Here is a 19,859-nt window from a genome sequence, read left to right on the forward strand (position 1 = left end):
TCAGGGGTTTGAGCAGCGGAGACGAGGGAACAGGCGATTCACACCCCTGCGGAATGTCCTGAGAGGGGGATCAGGGAACTCTCCTGTTTCACTTTCAAATACATGGGGATTACACATTGGTTTGAACTAAAAAGACAGGACAGCTCAAAGCAGGGGCCCACAGGTCATAGGTGAATTCAGAGATTTTCTGATTTGTAACTGATTAAAGACGAGAAGCTTTGTCTAAAGACTTGGAGTCAGCAGAAAAGAATGTTAGGTCTGGCTTGTGGACATCACCTCCTCCAGGCCCCTCAGGAGGAAATTTAGAACAAAGAACGGCAGTGCAAACCAAAAAGTATCTGAGACAGGTCTCAATTAATTCAAAAGTTTATTTTGCCAAGGTTAAGGATGTACCCAGGAGACAAGTCTGTGCCTTTCTCCAAAGGTAATTTTGAGGGCTTCAATATTTAAAAGGGGAAAAGCAGACTGGAGGGGAAAGAGGGAGGGTATGGTCACATTACTGAATCCACGTGTTGCAAGAGAAAAGGAGCAGGTAGAGGAACAGTCAATTATGTGTCTGTCTGGTGCTCAGTAAATCAGCACTTTACGTAAGATAAGGTGAACGTAGAGTAGCTATCTGTGGAGATATTTAACCTTTTATCTGTAGCTCTCTGCTTAGGAGCAAAAGAAAAGGCAGCTTCTTGCATGACTCAGCTTTCAGCTTAATTTTTTCCTTTTGGCACAGAGATTTGGGGTTCCAAGTTTTTATTTTCCTTTCACAGCAGCAAGAATCCAGTCCTCTTGGTCCCTCCATATCTGAGGTCTATGTGCCAGCAGATCCATTTGGTGGGGTCCGAGTTTCTGAAGAACAAGTCAGAGACATATGTTAAGATGTTATCTTGTGTGGAGTCCTAATTAGGGAAAAGGAGTCAGGCTGGCAGGACCAGAGGAAAGCAAAGAGATAAAGCAGACAAGCTATAGATCTGCCTTTCTGCGTGGTTCAGGACATATAAACAAAAAGAGGGTGAGATAAGCTATAGGTCTGCCTTTCTTTATGACCCAGCACATAGGGCCCTCCTGTGTAGGTAATGTATATAGCTCACAATATCATCAAACACCTAGGTTGATAGAAGAATGCAAGTTACCTTCCTGCTACCTTGGCGTTATCAGTACTGTACACAGCACTCTGCAGCCCAAGAACTAGCCTATAAAATCTCCGGGAAGCCTTTGTTTCTTTGCAGTCAGCTGTTCTCTTGCTGATTCTGCCCATTGCTCTCTTGCAACATTATTTTTATATGTTCCTAATGAATCTGCCTTTCTTTATCCACAATTGCCTTGGTAAATTCTTATACCCCTGAGCCACTGGCCCAGATAGTCACTGCTCATCCGCAACATTTACTTTCTATAGAGAACTAAACATCTCATGATTAACTTCCATGGCTGTTGTTATAAGCTATTACCTTCTTGCTTATCAAGTTGCTCCTTTACTTCTCAGGGCGAGCTAGGTGCCTGGAATTTCCCTTGAAGGAACTAAAGATTTTCCTTTATTTCCATGCTTGGTTCGGGGATAGTGCCCAGCAGGCTCCTAAGAGGGGTCCCTGCTCCATCTCAGCATTATCCACATCTTTGGAAAGGCTGGCCATTTAGATCCTAAAGCTAAGCTCGTGGTGGCAGCTACTTGAATGTTAGGCACGGAGCCTGGGGATGGCTTCACAAATCTAAAGCTCCAAGGTGACGGTGAATGTCTTATTAGCTGTGTGACTTTGAGGAAGGAGTTGGACTCTTTTTCACTTTTCAGCATTCCAGCAGCCCTTTGTGTATTTAATGTGCTGCACTTTAAGGTGCATTTTTTTTTCTTTCATTAATATACAAGTGACTGGTTTTGACTCATCAGATGGAAACTTCCAAGTCAGTTGCAGAGAATAATGATGGCTAGGTCATTGTTTTCAAAAAGCACAGCACAATCTCAATTCAGATTTACATCAAGTGGAGCTGATTATAAACCAAGTTTCATTTTCACCTGACCCCAGCTGCTGGGTCCTGAATTAGCTTTTTATTCTTCTTTCCGGGTGAAGGATTTAGGTGGAGACCTAAAGGCATCTTTAACCAAATGCATCTCATGTGGTGCCTAACAAAGTCCAATATGATGCAGAACTAAAACAGAGTTGGTCAGCAGGTTACTGGATACTATAGAAAATTGGATTAGTGAAGTGGAAATTACTCCAGCACTCAGGTGGTGTTATCAAATCAAACTTGAAGTCTGCTCACCTGGTACAGTAGGACCAGCGATCCACACTGGGTTTGCAGTGGGAGAAAGGGAGGTTTTTATTTGTAGGGCACAAAGCAAGGAAGATTGGGAAGCTAATGCTTCAGTCCTGACACCCAAATCCTGGCAGCATCTAACACCTCTTCCTTAAACTCTCCCCTAAAACACCTAACACAAGCCCAAGTCCTATCATAGGTCTTTTCTAACACTCTCTTACAGAGGTACCCCACAGTTCCCAGAGCGTGCAAGCTCCCTCAGAGCAAGAAGTAAACCCCACCTGTTCCACCACAGGTGTTCTGGATGGTCTTTGGCTGAGGTGTTGACAGTTTCATCTCCGAATATGCTGCCAGCAAAGGCCGTTGGACAACCCGATGGGTTGCAGGTACAGGATTTTTAAAGGCAGGGGTAAATTTCAGAAAAGTAGAAGTTACATGTAAAGTAATAAATCAATATATGGAAATTGCACATTGGTTTTGCCCCAAAGGGTGAAATGTCTTGAAACAGGGTCTTACAGATCAAAGGTAGATTCAAAGATTTTCCAATTTGCAGTTTGTTAAGGAAGAGACGCTTTGTTGAAAAATTTGAGGTCAGTAGAAAAGAATTAGCTCTGTTTGTGAGTATACCTTTATCCAGGCCCCTCAGGAAGTAATTTAGAAGAAAGAATAGTGGTCAGAGCTCAGTCCTCAGCTCCCCATTGCCTGGGGTCTCAGTGCCAGTGGATCCATTTGGTGGGGACCCAGGTTTCTGAAAAACAACTCAGGGACGTATGTTAGGATGTTGTTTTTAGTTTCTATAGGAGAACCAAACATGTGATTCTGGCTTCTTTAGCTATTATTTTAAGTTACTATTACCTTCTTGCTTATCAAGTTGCTTATTTATTTCTGAGGGCCAGCTAGGTGCCTGGAATTTCCCTTGAGGGAACTCAAGATTTTCCTTTACTTTCATGCTTAGAGCTTACTTTCAAGCTTTCATGCTTTTTTGATCATCATTCCCAGTGGATGGTCAGAATCCAACATACTTTGCTGGCAGCAGATTGGAAGTTGGAAGTGTTAATGCTCCAGCCAAAGACCACTGAGAACTCCTTTAGTGAAAAAGGTGGGGTTTGCTTCTTGCTGTGAGGGAGCTTGCACACTGTGGGAATTATGGGGTACCTCTGTAAGATAGTGTTAGAAAGGGCCTATGATAGGACTTGGGCTTGTATTCTGTGTTTTTGGGGAAAGTTTAATTAAGGAAGAGATGTTAGATGATGTCAGGAATTGGGGGTTAATTCTATGTTTGGGTATCTTAATAAATCTAATCTAGAAGGAGAGAAAACTAGGTGAGGCCAAAACTGTAATTGGTAAAGAAGCAGTAGTCAGTCATATTGTAACTGAGCACCTCCATTTTTTTAAGAGTTAGTTTAATTATTTTTAATCATTTTATTATTTTCTCTTCTTGTTCCCCTGATTCTCCACTTCCTACTTAACCCTTTAGAAATGCAAATATAAGGCTGGGCACAGTGGCTCACATCTGCAATCCCAGCACTTTGGGAGGCCAAGGTGGGCAGATCACATGAGGTCAGGAGTTTAAGTTCAGCTTGGCCAACTTGGTGAAACCCCATCTCTACTAAAAACACACACACAAAAAATTAGCTGGGCATGGTGGCCCACGCCTGTAATCCCAGCTACTCGAGAGGCTGAGGCAGGAGAATCACTTGAACCTCGGAGGTGGAGGTTGCAGTGAGCCAAGATCGCACCACTGTACTCCAGCCTGGGTGGCAGAGTGAGACTCTGTCTCACAAAAAAAAAAAAGAAATGCAAATATAGCCTTTTACCTCTTCTTCACCAGACATTCCCTACAGGTCAAGTTTGTCTAACTATGTTCTCCAAGACAGAACTTTCTTTGAGAATTAACAGTGGATTTATAAACAAAAGCATGCCCACTAGGAAACTCTCACCCACCAGGGGGTTGCCTCGAGAGATAATAGTTGAAAAACATGCCTGCTACTCTCTCCTACCTGGGTAGTTTCCAGCTTAGTCCTGCCCATGAAGATGCCAGCTATCACTAGCTTGACCGCCTGGTAAGTAAGGCACCAAGCTAACATGCAGACTGCCACCTTGCTGGCTTCCTCCCCTGCTTTTTAAAAGTGCCCACTTTCTGTTCCCAAAGCAAAGTGGTACATTTAAAGATGGGATGCCTGTGCTTCTTCCCCTAAGCTGGCTTTGGAAATAAGTCCCTTTATACCAGACCTTGCTCTTGCTAATTGGACTCTGCAAGCGGTAAGCAACTAACCCTCATTTCAGTTACAATATTAGCCAGAATGGGGGAATGTTAGGTCATTTTTATAGTTTGAACAGTGCTCATGTTTCATCTGTGTTCACACGTAATTATGGAGTCGTCTTGTTTTTGTCTTGGTCCGTCATTGGCCCTGAGTAACCCTGTTTGACGTTGATGTTCTGTGAAGTGGTTTATGTCTAACAGAACACCAAGGCCCTGCTGTGCCAGGCCAGCTCCTGGCTGTCAGGGGCTGCTTTGCTGTTTCTCAGAAGGAAGGGAGATCCTTTTTTTCCCCTTCTGCATCTGAAGTCACCTCCAGCAAGTGGCAATAGCAGGTCCCTGCTAGGGCAGCTTCCTGGATTCTGCTCAAGCAGGGCAGAAGTTGAGTTTCCTAGTGGGCATTCTTTGGTTTATAAATCCACTGTTAATTCTCAAGGAGAGTTCTGTCTTGGAGAACACAGTTAGACGAACTTGCCCTGTAGGGAATGTCTGGTGAAGAAGTGGTAAAAGGCTATATATGCATTTGTTTTTTTTTTTTTTTTGAGACAGAGTCTCACTCTGTTGCCCAGGCTGGAGTGTAATGGCGTGATCTCGGCTCACTGCAACCTCCACCTCCCAGGTTCAAGTGATTCTCCTGCCTCAGCTCTCAAGTAGCTGGGATTACAGGCATGGGCCACCATGCCCAGCTAATTTTTTTTTTTTTTTGTATTTTTTTGCAATAGCAGCAGCAGCTCAAAGCTTGGACTCTGGCTCCAGCAGGAGCAGCCCCTGATGACTGTAGGTTCCAGAGCTCCTGCAGCTTCCACAGGAGTGCAGACTCCTGGCATCCCACAGATTGGGGCAGGCAGGAGTAGGGGTTCCATCAGCCCCAGCGATGGGCTCCGGGGAATATCAATTTTCCTTTTGCTTCCCCGGTCACATGGGTTTCACCTCAACCATCCCCTTTTGCTCCTCCATCACTGCTAACACTCTGAAACACCTAGAGTGGTTTCTGTTTTCCTAACTGGGCACTGATTGATAATGTCTCTTCATAACTAGTTCTGCCATTCAATGTCAAATGTCTGTGTCTGATATTATGACCTCCTAAGTGACAGAATTCGGTTATTAATGGGGTAGTTTTTACATGGAGACCTTGAAATCCAAAGATATACTGCTGGAACCCTTGGATATAGTTTTGACTCTGTGAGTTCTTAAATGGGAGGGAATGTTGGTGTAGTCCTTTGGCTTCTGATGGTTGTGTGAATGAAACAGTCATTCGCTGAGGATCTTCTGCTCATATTGCTTCACTTGTCATGTCTGGCATTTCTCCTTTGTGGTTGACTTCCATTGCCTGAATACACAAACAGCTCTGCACTGAGCTTATCTCAGTCACAGGTTGTGTGAAAGGCATCTGTAAAGTCTTCCCAGCCAACTTCTCCAGAGAGGCAGATGAACTGTTACTAATCTGACAGTGATCAAACTGAAAGAATAGTCATCTGCCCATGCTTGAAACTGCCTTAAGTTTTGAACTCTAACATACTCAAGAATGTATCTTTTAGTTTACCAAATAGTGTGCCAAGTAGGCCCTACTTCAAGAAAACCAAATACACAAAGATGTGTATTCTTAAAGGAATTGATTAGGATGCATATTTTAAAATTGAGGTCCCTAAGTAGGTTTAGATGACATGATGTATACCAATGAGTTTTATATCTAAATCTCTAAAGATGTGGCTATGTTAAGAAAATCCATATAAAATGTCTTTTGTTGATGAGGGTTGGGGCTGGTGACTTTTTGAGTGACAGTGAGACGTGATAGAACTGCAGCTTCCTGGGCCCCAGTGTCACAGCCCAACAGGTTCTTATTGCCTGCTGCCCTGAAAAAAACCAACTCACTGAAAACAGTAGATGTTGCAGCAAAGAAAGAGTTTAATAATTGCTCTCCAGCCAAGTGAGGAGAATGGGAGAAATTTCTCAAATCTGACTCTCCAAGAGTTCAGAGGCTAGAGTTTTTAAGGGTACTTTGGTGGGCAGGGTGTTAGGGAACTGCAACCATCAAAGGGCCAGGGATGAAACCACAGGGGTATCTAAACTGTCTTCATGCAACTGAGTTAGTTCCTGGGAGGGGGGTCGCAGGACTAGAGGCATCTCTTGGTCTGCTGAAATGCCAACTCTGAAAAATATTTCCAAGACCAGTTCTTTAGGTTTTACAATAGTGATGTTATCTATAGGAGTAGTTGGGGAAGTTATAAATTTTGCAACCTCTGGTTATGCACCTCTGGGGACAGTAAGCAACTTACAGAAAAACAAGATAGGCAGTGGCAGGTCATTGTTTATGCCTATTCTTTAGCAAAGTTCAAGCCTCTACCATAATTCTACCTTTTCTTGTGAATGTGGCATCAATCTCTGAACAAGAAGGGGTATCAGTTTTCCTTGTCTCAAAGTTTAACTATCAACTAAATTCTTCTCATAGTTTTCTTGGCCTCCATGCTAGAATAAGCAAAAACAAACAAACAAACAAACAAACAGAAAAACCTTAGCCTGTGGGTTAAAAGCAAGATGGAGTCAGTCACATTAGGTTTCTCTCATTACTTATAATTCTGCAGTGGCAGTTTCACCAAGATAGGTAGGGAAGTTGTAAAGTAAGTAGAAGGCTTATTGGTCCAGAGGAAATGGTGGAGATGGGCAGGGGTGGATGTCTTTGCCAGGGTGGAGAATTTGTAATGTGGGATGATGCAGGTAAAGAGGTTGAAGTACAGGTATGTTGAATTGAATGAAATTAACTTTTATTGTTCTAAGGTCCTCACCTTCTCTGCAGAATTTTCTGTAATCTTCCATATCTGAGACTTCTCGTCTCCTCTCCCTCCCTGTATTAGTCTGTTCTCACACTGCTAATAAAGACATATCTGAGGCTGGGTAATTTACAAAGAAAAGAGGTTTAATTGACTCACAGTTCAGCATGGCTGGGGAGGCCTCAAAATCATGGCCGGAGGCAAAGGAAGAACAAAGGCACATCTTATGTGGTGGCAGGCAAGAGAACATGCACAGGGGAACTTCCTTTTATAAAACCACCAGATCTTGTGAGACTCATTCACTATCAGCAGAACAGCATGGGAAAACTAGCCCCCATGATTCAATTACCTCCCACTGGGTTCCTCCCATGACACATGGGGATTATGGGAGCTACAATTCCTGATGGGATTTCAGTGAGGACACAGCCAAACCATATCACTCCCCAACCCTGACTCTACCGTTCAGTTCCCAGCTAGGTAGTTAGAATTGAACAGAATCCTTTAGAATTCTCCTTTCTTATCAGTGCCCCTTCTATACCCGTAATGTGTTCCTGTCTTTTCAAGTCAAATTTCAGGCAATGTCTGAAAAATGAGCTTTCTCCTTGTTTGTCTGATCAGCTTTAAATAACAGATCCACAATTTTTTGATTTATCTGTATGGGATTCTCCAGAGCCTAGGTCACTGGTAGCCTAGACTGATCAAATAAGTAGAGATAGAAGAGAATGGAGCCCTTGTGTTTCTGGTTTTAGCAGATTCTGTTTTATTTTTATACCTGCAAACAAGTTTGCAATAGTTATTCTCTTGCCATGCAATGAATTGGTGTTTTATAAACACCACTAATCATGCAGATAAGACCAGTCATAGGCTGTTATCTCTTTTATTCATAGAAACTTCTTGGTAATGGATAGAAAGGGCTGCATTTTCAACAGGATTATGCTAGTCTGGGAACTTTGTCAAGAATCTTCCATCAAGGCATCTTAAATCTTTTTGGTTTCCCTCTTGGGCTATTTTCTTTGGCTGTTCAATTGTCTTCAACTGCAAAAGGTTATAAATATGGTTTAATGTGAGCAAGCCCATCCTTCAGTGAATTTCCCTCGCCTCCCAACAGTAGTTTATCATCTATCCCTTTCATTCCTGCAAATGAACAGAAGATTAAGTACTGGTATGAGGACAGACTCAGCATACAAAGCAAGAGTGGACAGCCTCTCTGAGATGCTGCGGCTTTGGGTTTCATGGTCTATATAGTTGGTTTGTGTTGATGCAAAAGAGTCAAACACTGTAAGCTATTTGAAGGGATTTATTCTGTGCCAAATATGAGTGACCAAGGCCTGAGGCACAGTCTTAAGAGGTCCTGAGAACATGCATGCCAGGTAGTTGGGTTACAGCTTGGTTTTATACAGGGGAAACATAATACAACAATCAATACATGTAAGGTACACATTGGTTTGGTCTGGAAAGACACGACAACTCGAAGCAGGGGCTTACAGGTCATAGGCGGATTCAAAGATGTCCTGATTGGCAATTGGTTGAAAGGGTTAAGGTCTGCCTGAAGAGTTGAAGTCAGCAGGAATAGATGTTTGTAGTTAAGATAAGGGAGGTTGTGGAAGCCAAGGTTCTTGTTATGTAGATGAAGCCTCCAGGCAGCAAGGTTCAGTAAATGTCTCTTATCAGACTCTTAAAGGTTAAATCTCTTAGTTAAGTCTCTCCTGGATCAAGGGGAAAGACCTGGAAAAAGAAGGGGACTTTCTTCAGAATGTAAATTTTCCCCAATGGCCCTGTAACGTTGCAGGGCTATTTCAAAATATGTCAAATAAATATATTTTAGAGTAAAATACTTCAGTTTCTTCTGGGGACTGCTATCTGCCATGTGATGCTATGCTAGAGTCAGGTTGGAATTTGGTATCTTATTGCTGCAAAGAGACTGTTTTGTCAGTCTTAGGATCTCTGTTTTCATGTTAATGCTAGTAAGTTGTGCCTGAATTCCAAAGGAAGGAAAGTATAATGAGGCATATTGGATGTCCCCTCTTCTTATCATGACCTGAACTAATTTTTTAGGTTTACTTTGGAATGCCCTTGGCCAAGAGGAGTCCATTCAGTCAGTTGGGGGGCTTAGAATTTTATTTTTTGGTTTACGTTTGAGAACTTTTCTGCCTGAGGCAAGATTATTTTTTAGGATCTGTTGGGCAGGAAATTGCTTAAACTTTAGGTGGATTCAGTTAAAAATTCCCACATGAAAAAAATGCATAAAATCAAGGTGGAAACTGACGAAATGCAAGTACATTCTCTCCCATCCCCAATGTCTCTCTGCCAAATGCCTGCCAAATTGTCTACCTGATTAACAAGGACTTGGGGGGTTAGGGATATTTCTGGATGAAGCATGGTTAATTATAAAGGCCTTCTTGTTCAAGCTAATTTGCAAATGGACCAGGGCAAACAGGTGGATCACATTAACTCTGCTTTGGATCACGTAACTCCTTTTTCAAGTTGTCCCTTGGATTCTGGACCCCAAGAAACACAGTCTAGGAGATGCTTCAAATAGACTAGTGTACTTCATTCCTAGAGCAAGCTTTTTCTCTGATTCTGTATCCTGGGTTGCTAAGCAGATACATGAAGGTCTTTCTCCTCCCTAAAGACTTCACAACAAAGCCATCCTTAAATTGCTAATCTTATGTCTTCACAATGCTAGACACACTCGTAGCTTCTCATAACCTTCAGAATTCCATAGAGTCCTGAAAAAATGTCTCATCCCCAAAGCCTCAAAAGGCTCATATAAAGGGCCCTTATCAGCAGCATCCCTCTGGCCCTTTAATCCTTGTCATGCCAGGTGCAACTTCCCAGTTCTCTGATGCTGGGCCTTGACCAGGAAGGAGGAGAGGGTCTGGTCTGTCCCATGCTCCTCAGGCCACCAATTAGCACAATGTCCCACCTCTGCTTGGTCTCCTTCTGTCTGGATAACAACTAACATTCCTTGTGTTTACCTATCTCTTTCTTGGTTACTCCCAGGGACTTCCTCTGTGATGGTTGGGAAATGAGTATTGTGTGGGGCCAAATTCCACTGTCATCTGGAGAGCTTAGAGTTTACATTAATCCATTCTCACATTGCTATAAAGAAATACCTGAATCTGAGTAATTTATAAGAAAATAGGTTTAATTGGCTCACGGTTCTGCAGGCTATAGAGTATCCGCTTCTGGGGAGGCCTCAGGAAGTTACCATTCATGGTGGAAGGCAAAGTGGGAGCAAGCATGTCACATGGCAAAAGCAGAAGCAAGAGAGAGAGGGAGGAGGTGCCACATACTTTTAAATGACCAGATCTTGCAAGAACTCACTTACTATCATAAGGACAGCACCAAGAGGATGGTGCTAAATCATTCATAAGAACTCCATCCGCATGAGCCAGTCACCTCCCACCAGGCCCCACCTCCACTCCACCACCGGGGATTACATTTCAGCATGAGACTTGGGCAGGGACACACATCCGAACTATTCAGGGTGCATGATTTTATGTGACATCAGAAGCCTTTCAGAGAAGGAAGGTGAGTGGTGATGGTCAGACCTGTTGTCCTGTCATCCTCTGCATCCAAGGTGAAGGGCAAAAATATGGCAGCCCTGTGCTACATAGGGTTAGAGTTGGGATTATTTAACCTAGCGATTTACTCTTCTACTATGCCTCCTTTGCTTATCACTTCCAAGTCAGGTGACATACCGTATCAAAACTTACTTCATCTATTCTAGGGAAAGGTTTTTTGTTTTTTTTTTTTGAGACGAAGTCTCGCTCTGTCGCCCAGGCTGGAGTGCAGTGGCGCGATCTCGGCTCACTGCAAGCTCCGCCTCCCGGGTTCACGCAAGAGAAAGATTTCTTTAAGTTAAAGTATAACACTCTGTAATTTGTATAAACCATGCTATGAAGATCAGAACCCTGTTCGATAGCTTTTGGCATTCTTGGGTAACTTAAATAAGAGTAGAGGCAGAGGCCATTAGAGATAGATATTATTGGTCATTTTGCATATTGTATTTTAGGAGAGTTATGCAATGTCAGAAGATTGTGCAAACTCCAGAATTACAAAAACAACCCCAGTCCCACCCCACTTATTTCGCACTTTAATCCCATAACTACTCATTTCTTTGTGTGGAGGTGGTGGAGAGAATTTACGGGGAAGTGTTAATTTGTCAGGGCTGCTTGCAGAGTGTGTTACCCAGAGCAGAACACACTGTTGCAATTGTTATTTGACTAGCTCAGATAGATGAAAAACAACCCCTCCTTTGTTCTGGAACCTAGGCTTTCATTAATGTCTCTAAAATAGCATTAACCTTTTGGCAGTCTCACTGAATTGTTGACATTGGGTTACTATCCATCATAACCTCAAAATATCTTTTGTTTAGCATTTTTATTGTTGGCGTTTGTTTTATTGTTTTTAGTTGGTGCTCCGAGTTTGTTCCCCCTTCCTGGAATCATCTAGCTGGTCTAGATTTGGGTCAGTTTGGTAGCTTTTGCAGACCTCCAAGACTTCCATTCAAATAGCCTCAGGTAACAAGGCCAGTTCAGGTACGTGATGTGCTCAGTGGCTCCTTCAGTCAGTGGGAGGTGGGGTCAAGACTGTGACTACTTACTGGTAGGTCTTCATGAAGCTGAGAAAACCTGGAATTAGCTGTTGGCATTGCCACTTTGGGAAGAACTAGAGGGATACCAGGGAGCAGAGATTACAGGTATTACAGGTGTCATAAAAAAGTACAGAATATCTAAATGAACAAGATCACTCTTTTATTTGCAATTTTAGGTTGAGCCATTTTCTTGCTCACGTGGGCCTATTTTCTTTTCTACATTGGGCCTACTTTCTAGGGTGAGGTGGATATGCCATCCTAGGTATTCAAAATAGCAAACCCTAAGTGGAGAGTGTATGCGTGTGTGTGTGTGTGTGTGTGTGTGTGTGAGAGAGAGAGAGAGAATGTGGGGAGGGATTTTCGAGTGTAGGTGTGGGGAGGGAGTTTTGAGTGTAGGTGTGTCTTATTTTTGTACTTTTACAGTCTCTAATACAGTGTCTGAAGTATGGAGAGTATTCAATAAATGCACATGTAGTGAATGATTATAAAGATGTCTCTAACTTCAGATACAGATCTGTCACTTGCCAGTTCATGCTTTAATAACTTTAAAAAATATCTACCATAGTGCATAGATTTTTAGTCTTAAATATTTTTAAAGAAGTAGTGAAGGACTCTGGTAGCAACTTAAGGCAAACTATCATCTTTAAAAATTGCATATGAACAAACCGTTCTTTTTTTTTTTTTTTTTTGAGACGGAGTCTCGCTCTTTCGCCCAGGCCAGACTGCAGTGGCGCAATCTCGGCTCGCTGCAAGCTCCGCCTCCCGGGTTCACCCATTCTCCTGCCTCAGCCTCCCGAGTAGCTGGGACTACAGGCGCCTGCCACCGCGCCGGGCTAATTTTTTGTACTTTTAGTAGAGACGGGGTTTCACCGTGTTAGCCAGGATGGTCTCGATCTCCTGACCTCATGATCCGCCCGCCTTGGCCTCCCAAAGTGCTGGGATTACAGGCGTGAGCCACCGCGCCCGGCTGAACAAACTGTTCTATAATGTTAAAAAGTTTTATATCATCCTTTTATTTGCTTGAATTTATTTTGCCACATCCCTTCCAATACATAATTTTAGCTTATGCTATAATACATTTTAATATTTATTGATCATGCCATCAAAATTCCCTGTATCAAAATTACGAATGGAAATTGAAATTAAACTTCTAGACAATTTCCTATGACCATAAGGCTCTAAGCGTTAAAAATTCTTCCAGATTGAATTATTAATACAATTCATTACTAGCATATATTTATTAAAAGCAACAGAGATGTATTATAAATATTGATAAGTCATTATTGAGTATTGTGTTATTTACGGTAGGGATGGCTGTTTAAACAAATCCCCAATTCCAGTGGCCTAACACAATGGAAGTTTATCTCTGGCCCATTTTCCAGTCTTAGGTGGATGTTCTAGTTGGCATGTGGCTCTCTGTCCAGTGATTCGGAGACTCATGCCTCTTTTGATTTTATGGCTTCTCCATCCTTGAGCGCCTTGTCATCTTAGCAGAATCCAGCTGGAGAAGGAAGAGGATTGTATAGGGAAGACCTTCTTAAGAGCCTTGGCCTGGAAGTTCCACCCACTGTGACTGCTTCGTTTCTATGGGTGAGAAGTAGTCACATGACCATATGACATGCCTAAGGTCACTGGGTGAGCAGCTGCTTTCTAGGGAGGACTTTCTACTACAGGATGAGGCATGGGAGCTCACAGGTGGGCAGGCAGCCAACTACAACATGAAAGGGGAAGGTTGTTGTAAATACATTCTTTTAATGAGATGAATGCTTGGAAAAACGTTATCATATTCCATTGATTAATTTTACTTAGGCCAAAATGTAACATGATTTAGCATCTATTCTATTTTTTCATTTTTATAGATACAAATACTGAGAAACCTTGTTCTCAGAAATATGGAGGTGGGAATAGAAATTATGTTTTAGAATTGTGACTCAATTCTTGGAATTCCAAGTAATATGGCAAAAGTGATATATTTATCTATCATTATCAGTTGATGACCTAATTAGGTCTTTCTGCATTGTTGTTGAAATCAAATAGTTGGAAAACACCTTATTTTCAAATGATGTTTCCCATTCATAAAGTGATTTCTTATTTATATTCCTGGAACGTATAACCAAAAAAACTTTACCAACATGTATTAAGTGACTATTAATTATACTGTTGCCCCTTTACTCACAGGCACCATATTTAATCAATAAGAGTGGGGAAAATTAAAATTTTACTTTCAGTATGCCTTTGTCAGTCCAATATTATCAAATGTCTTAATTGTCTTGCCTGCTTTATAAATAATTTTTATCATTATTGAAATCTTAGAACTGCAGATTTAGCTTATTCAGTTGATGGAAAATATCTTCTATATAACCTAATGAGCAAAGCCAATTTCTTGTTGGCAAAGTATTCAGTCACATTAGGTTTACTTTCTTTATTTAATAAAACTAGAAAGGATTGACTTTATTTTTCAATATGTGTTTCAAAAAATAGTATTTTCAAAAGAACAATTAAGGAATAACTTAAAAGCACATCTTGTAAGACATATTACTACGAGCAATCAATAATGAAGTGATATATATCTAATAATTACTCTAATATTACTGCGATGTAAAGTGTGGCTAAAATTTGTTCTTTAAGAAGCTAGGTATATGAGGCATTTATTTGAAAAATGTGTATGTATTTGTGTATTAAACAGTGGTGGCTAGCTTTTTGAAATAATTAACAAATAAGAACCATGTATAAAATCAGAAATTATTAATCACATTAGATATACTGATCAAACTTTCCTTATGTATTTAATGAAAGTGTATAAATGAATCAGTCTGACAGCTAGCATATAATTTTGTTTTTTCTTAAAAAGAGAGAAAAATATTAAACATTTTATAAGCTGAAATAAGGTAATGGCAGAATAATTGGAATAAATATTTCATAATATGATGTGTTATGTGATAGGTTTTAACTATATTATTGAATGAAACACACCAAATCTGAAAGATCACAAAAGGTTTTTATCTGCAGGAATGAGTCAGTGTACACTGGAGAATTCTGGTAGCTCAGAAAACATTCTTATCATGCTTAAAAGTATCAGCATCACTAAGATGTGCAGGTCCTTGGTATACATATGTCAAAAAGCAATCACTTAAATATTGAGGGAGGGGCCGGATCACGAGGTCAGGAGTTCGAGACCAGCCTGACCAACATGGTGAAAACCCGTCTGTACTAAAAATACAAAAATTAGCTGGGCATGGTGACACACACCTGTAATCCCAGCTACTCGGGAGGCTAAGGCAGGAGAATCGCTTGAACCCGGAGGTGGAGATTGCAGTGAGCCTAGATTGTGCCATTGTACTCCAGCCTGGGCGACAGAGCGAGACTCTGTCTCAACTATATATATATAGAGAGAGTTATACACATATATATATAAAGAGAGTCTCAAATATATATATAGTTATATATAGTTATATATATAGTTATATATAGTTATATATAGTTATATATGGTTATATATAGTTATATATAGTTATAGTTATATATAGTTATATATGTAGTTATATATAGTTATATATATAGTTATATATATGTAGTTATATATATAGTTATATATATATATATAGAGAGAGAGGGTATATTTTCTGGGGCTCATTTTTATGTTTTCAGAGGACTCTCCCTCAAGAGTGCTGCTCTACTTGGCAATATTTGGGGGATGGAAGAGGTGAAACCCTTCACTGCGGTACTCTACAATATATCCAAATTCAGAACACTCTAGCACAGGCCAACATAGGCTCCGATGTCTCACTTAGCCTCACAGAAATATCTCCCAGACCTGCAGACAGAGACAAATCCTAGACAAGCCTATGATGCTTTGATTAATCACTAATGGAGTTGTCCTTGAAGACAGTATTTTAAATTGTCCCTTTGACATCCTGCAGTTTTTTTACAGCTCAGGGCAATGCACAATAGTAAGATTCAGGATGGATAAGGATGTGCCTTTCTTTTTTGTCCAAAAATGCCATTTTAAAGAGAAGATGGGTAAGGAGACTGTATCTGATCATTCCAATCTGTTTTCAGGCAGATTTTAAGAATGACAGTCGAGGCACCTGGAAATTGATTCCCTTCCAAGTCTCTGTGCAAGGGGTATTCTTGCAAAATCTTAACTTTTTAGTGCAATTTGATGCTCACTGGTATAGAGTCCCATGCAAGGCGATTGCTACCACCAGGTGGCAGCATCCTCTAGTTGTTGGTGGGCTCTAAGGCAGGAAAGAAACCCAGTTAAGTCTGTAACCTTAACAGCCTTGAACAAATGAACCTGAGCCAAGGCAGAGTGCACACAGACCCCATGAACCAAAGGAGACAAACCCACAACAGACAGAAGCTAAGGTGAATGTCTCTTAGTCTCATTTTCTGCTCACTTCAGCATGAACAGCTTGAGAGATGCACACTTAGCAAAACAGGATGAAGGTTAAAAGGTCCTCTGGAGCAGTAAGGAGGTAGCAGGTGATCTGTAGTCAAACTCCTAATTGTTCCTCTGAACCATTAGCACTTTTGGGTAACTTTTGTCTAGAACAAGTGCTAAATGTCACAGAGGTTTGTTCCCCTGCCCAGTGGTGCCCAGGCTGAGAGGGCAGGTTTAACCTGGTATCTCATCAGAATAGGGACAAAAGAAGACAAGTCATATTGCAGCCACTCTCACCTGGCTTGGTCTTATTAGAGCTACCTGCTCTCCCCTGGGGTGATAAACAGTTGCATTTGCCTGATTCTTTCACTGGTTTAAAAGGCTGTGTGTCCTGTGATTGCAAAGTCAACTCAGACTGTTGACTTAACAATGTCAGAGCTGCCCTTCCTGTCCTCAAAGCACCTTCCTTCTTCCTTCCAGAGCTCACTGGGGTCTTAATGCTGTCAGAAGTATCCATATGGACTTAAAAATATTGCATCACAGCCTAGAGGTGACCAGCTCTATCACTAATGAAGAAGCAATTTAAGCTTTTGGGGCCCCAGTTTCCCCATTAGTAAAATCATGTGCATTGTGTACAAAGTAGCTGCTTGAGCGGAGCTTCATTATTCAACAGGGCTTAGATTTTTCTGGACTTTGCAGGAAGAAGTCTCTGCCCTTCTGGGTTTTGTGCTCTGCAGCTATGGACATGAAGATCACCGCATCCTCTCGGCAGTCCTCAGCAACATGAATGGCAGGCCTGTCCTAGGAAGAGATAGACATCAAGGCCACAATGCAAGCCATGCGCAGGTCATGGGTTCATGGTACTGTTGAGTTTTGACTCTTTACTGAGGAACTGAACTGGAATGAATAGCTTAGCAGGCATTATTCCTGGAAGGAACTTTCTAGGGAGGCTATAAGCTGGCTGGACCCCCAGACTCTGCTCTGTGTTCTGCCTCACTGAAAAACAAAACAGTTGTGACTAGCCCTACCTTCTCTTGGCTGACAGTAGTACCTGCTTGGAGCTGCTACTTGCTGATACCCACACGAGCCCAATGCCAGAATGCATAGCTAAAGTTCTGTTGCAAAGGGAGAGGTCATTCTTCCAGTGATGCCTGGCCTGCACTGGCAGCACCTATCCCACAGTGGCCCTCTGGCCTTCCCCAGGCTACCAGAAGCTGTGTCTGCCCTTCACAATTCTTCTGGGTGCTCAGCTCCTTTGGCTCAGAAGTTCACTACCTCTACCCACTAAACTCCTGGCTGGAAACCTTAATCCCTTTCTCTATGTCCTCCACTTCACTCTGAACTTCTACCAGTATGGCTAATGGCTTTTTCAGCCACCTATCCTTCCTGCCACTCCTCATCCTGAATTTCAATCAGATCATCTACTTGTGAAGTAGTGTTTTCAGATATAGGGGCAGGGAAGCTTCTTTTATATTATCTTTCATGGGTATCTCATACTATTGTTCTTACCAACACAATATAGTCTTTATTCCCATTGACAAAGTCAATTACAAGGGCATAAACACGATTTATTTCCTTTCCAAGGGTCCCAATGCTTCACCAACACCAACACCACCACTAAGGGTTCCAGTGTGATCACCATCTGGGATCTACCTGTTCCAACTGCTTGTTTACCTCCTGTGCATGCTCCACGGGACATGGCTCTTTGCCTGTAGATTGCCAGGTACCCACAGCTTTACTGCCATGGTGCACTTCACTTCCTGCCTTGTCCACTCTCACCTGCACCAGTTATTGCTTACGTGGTAATCAGTATAGTCATTGATCTTCAGGGACCATCCAGCTACCCGATTTCCAATGTGGCTGCCTTTGCTATCTTGTTTTGGAAAATGTTTTAAGGCTGTTGAAGATTATATCTATTTGATCCTTTGTGCCCTTAGATGGAGAAAAGAAATGTATTGAGTAGAAGCTCTGAAAGTTTGGAAGGTCCCTCACACCATCCTCAGGTTCAGAGTTTCACTAGATGAAGTCACAGAACTCAGCAAGCCAATTTACCCATGGTTACAGTTTGTTAGAGCAGAAGAATACATTTGAAAATCAACAATAAGAAAAGGTACAAAAGGTAAAGTCTAGGAGAGACCAGGAATGGAGCTTCCCACTTGTCGCTCGCCAGTGAAGTCATACAGACTGCACTTATCTCTCCCTGCAACGATGTGTGACAATATGCCTAGGGTATTGCCAACTAGGGAAGTTCACTTGAGTCTCAGTGTCCAGAGATTTTATTGAGGAATCAGTCACATAGATATGGCTAGCCACCCATACGACTGACTTTGATCTCTAGCCCCTCCAGAGATAAAGCTGATGTTGTGTTGTCCAAGGACTTCACCATAAATCTTATGGTTAGTACAGACTATCTGGCATGACCCAAGGTCCTAGGTATATAAAGACACTCTTAAAAGCCAGGGCATTCGAAGGGCTTAAATGTTACCTTCCAGAAACTGGGAGTAAAGAGCCAAAACTTTCTTTGGGTTAATCCTTTACTGCATAAGCTCTAAGACCCCAATAATTCATGGCCCTATTTCTGGGGCATGATTCAGCCCAGAGAAGAGATCGGAGAAACCTACCTCCCATCATCAAAGAGCTCCTGGATGTTCCATCAAGCAAACCTGTGGGAGGAAATTCAGTGTTCCTATGGAGATGGTGGTGTGACCTGAGCTGGCTCAGAGGTTCTAAAAGCTTCTTCCCAAACATTGGCAAGGTCACAGTTACCCAATAAGGTACATCTTCCCTTTCCTTCAACAGTCCAAAACCTCCAGAACTCTCTTGAGGCAGTGATTAATACTAAACAAAGGACTTGACGGATAGGAGGGATTCCGAACAGGGTAGAAATAAATAGTAGTGTGGGATATTTGTATAGTTTTCTTGGAAGAGGTAATATTTGAGTAGGATCTTGAAAAATGAGTAGACGTGTAAACGCCGCAAGTAAAGGCAAAGATATATACATCATTGTGGGAATAGGAAAGAGTGTGGCACATCTGGGAATGATGAGGGGCCTTATGCAGCTGGGGGAGTCTATTGGTCAGACATGAGGCTGGAAATGGTGCAAGGGCTAGATAGGGAAGGGCTTCATATGCGATGCCAAGAGGCACAGACTATGCTGTGATTCCCTGGCAGTATAGCTGGTGGGACAAAGAGAAATCAAACTCAACAAAGTTCCCCTCTTGTCTACCATGTGTATACTCAAGTAGGTGATGAGATTGTAGGAAGAAGGTAGGATATAATAGCAGATAATTGGGTAGCCATATAGAAAAATCAAATAAAATTTAACCTTTACCTTATAAAACATATTTTTAAAAACCCAGTCTGGGTGTGGTGGCTCATGCTTGTAATCCCAGCACTTTGGGAGGCCGAGGTGGGAGAATCACTCGAGCCCAGGAGTTCGAGACCAACCTGGGTAACATAGTGAGACCTCATCTGTATAAGAAATGAACAGCAGAGGGGCGAAGATGGCCAATTAGAAGCAGCTGCAGTCCGTGGCATTCACGGAGAGGAATGAAAGGCGTGAGTGAATACAGCACCTTCAACTGAAATATCCAGGTTCTCACATTG

At 41.9% G+C, this 19,859-nt stretch overlaps 1 protein-coding gene across 1 annotated transcript in view; it reads left to right on the forward strand.

Annotated features, from left to right (window-relative positions):
* The window catches only part of TMED3 (transmembrane p24 trafficking protein 3), a 75,847-nt gene extending 56,236 nt beyond the window's left edge, over positions 1 to 19,611 (forward strand). Inside the window, exon 3 of the mRNA XM_057299941.2 lies at positions 17,838 to 19,611. Coding sequence (XP_057155924.1) covers positions 17,838 to 17,888 — 51 coding nt within the window. The 3' untranslated portion in view covers positions 17,889 to 19,611. The remainder of the gene's footprint in view (positions 1 to 17,837) is intronic.
* Positions 19,612 to 19,859: the final 248 nt, after the last annotated feature.

The sequence above is a fragment of the Pan paniscus genome, chromosome 16 (genome assembly GCF_029289425.2).
Source record: "Pan paniscus chromosome 16, NHGRI_mPanPan1-v2.0_pri, whole genome shotgun sequence".
Lineage (NCBI taxonomy): Eukaryota > Metazoa > Chordata > Mammalia > Primates > Hominidae > Pan > Pan paniscus.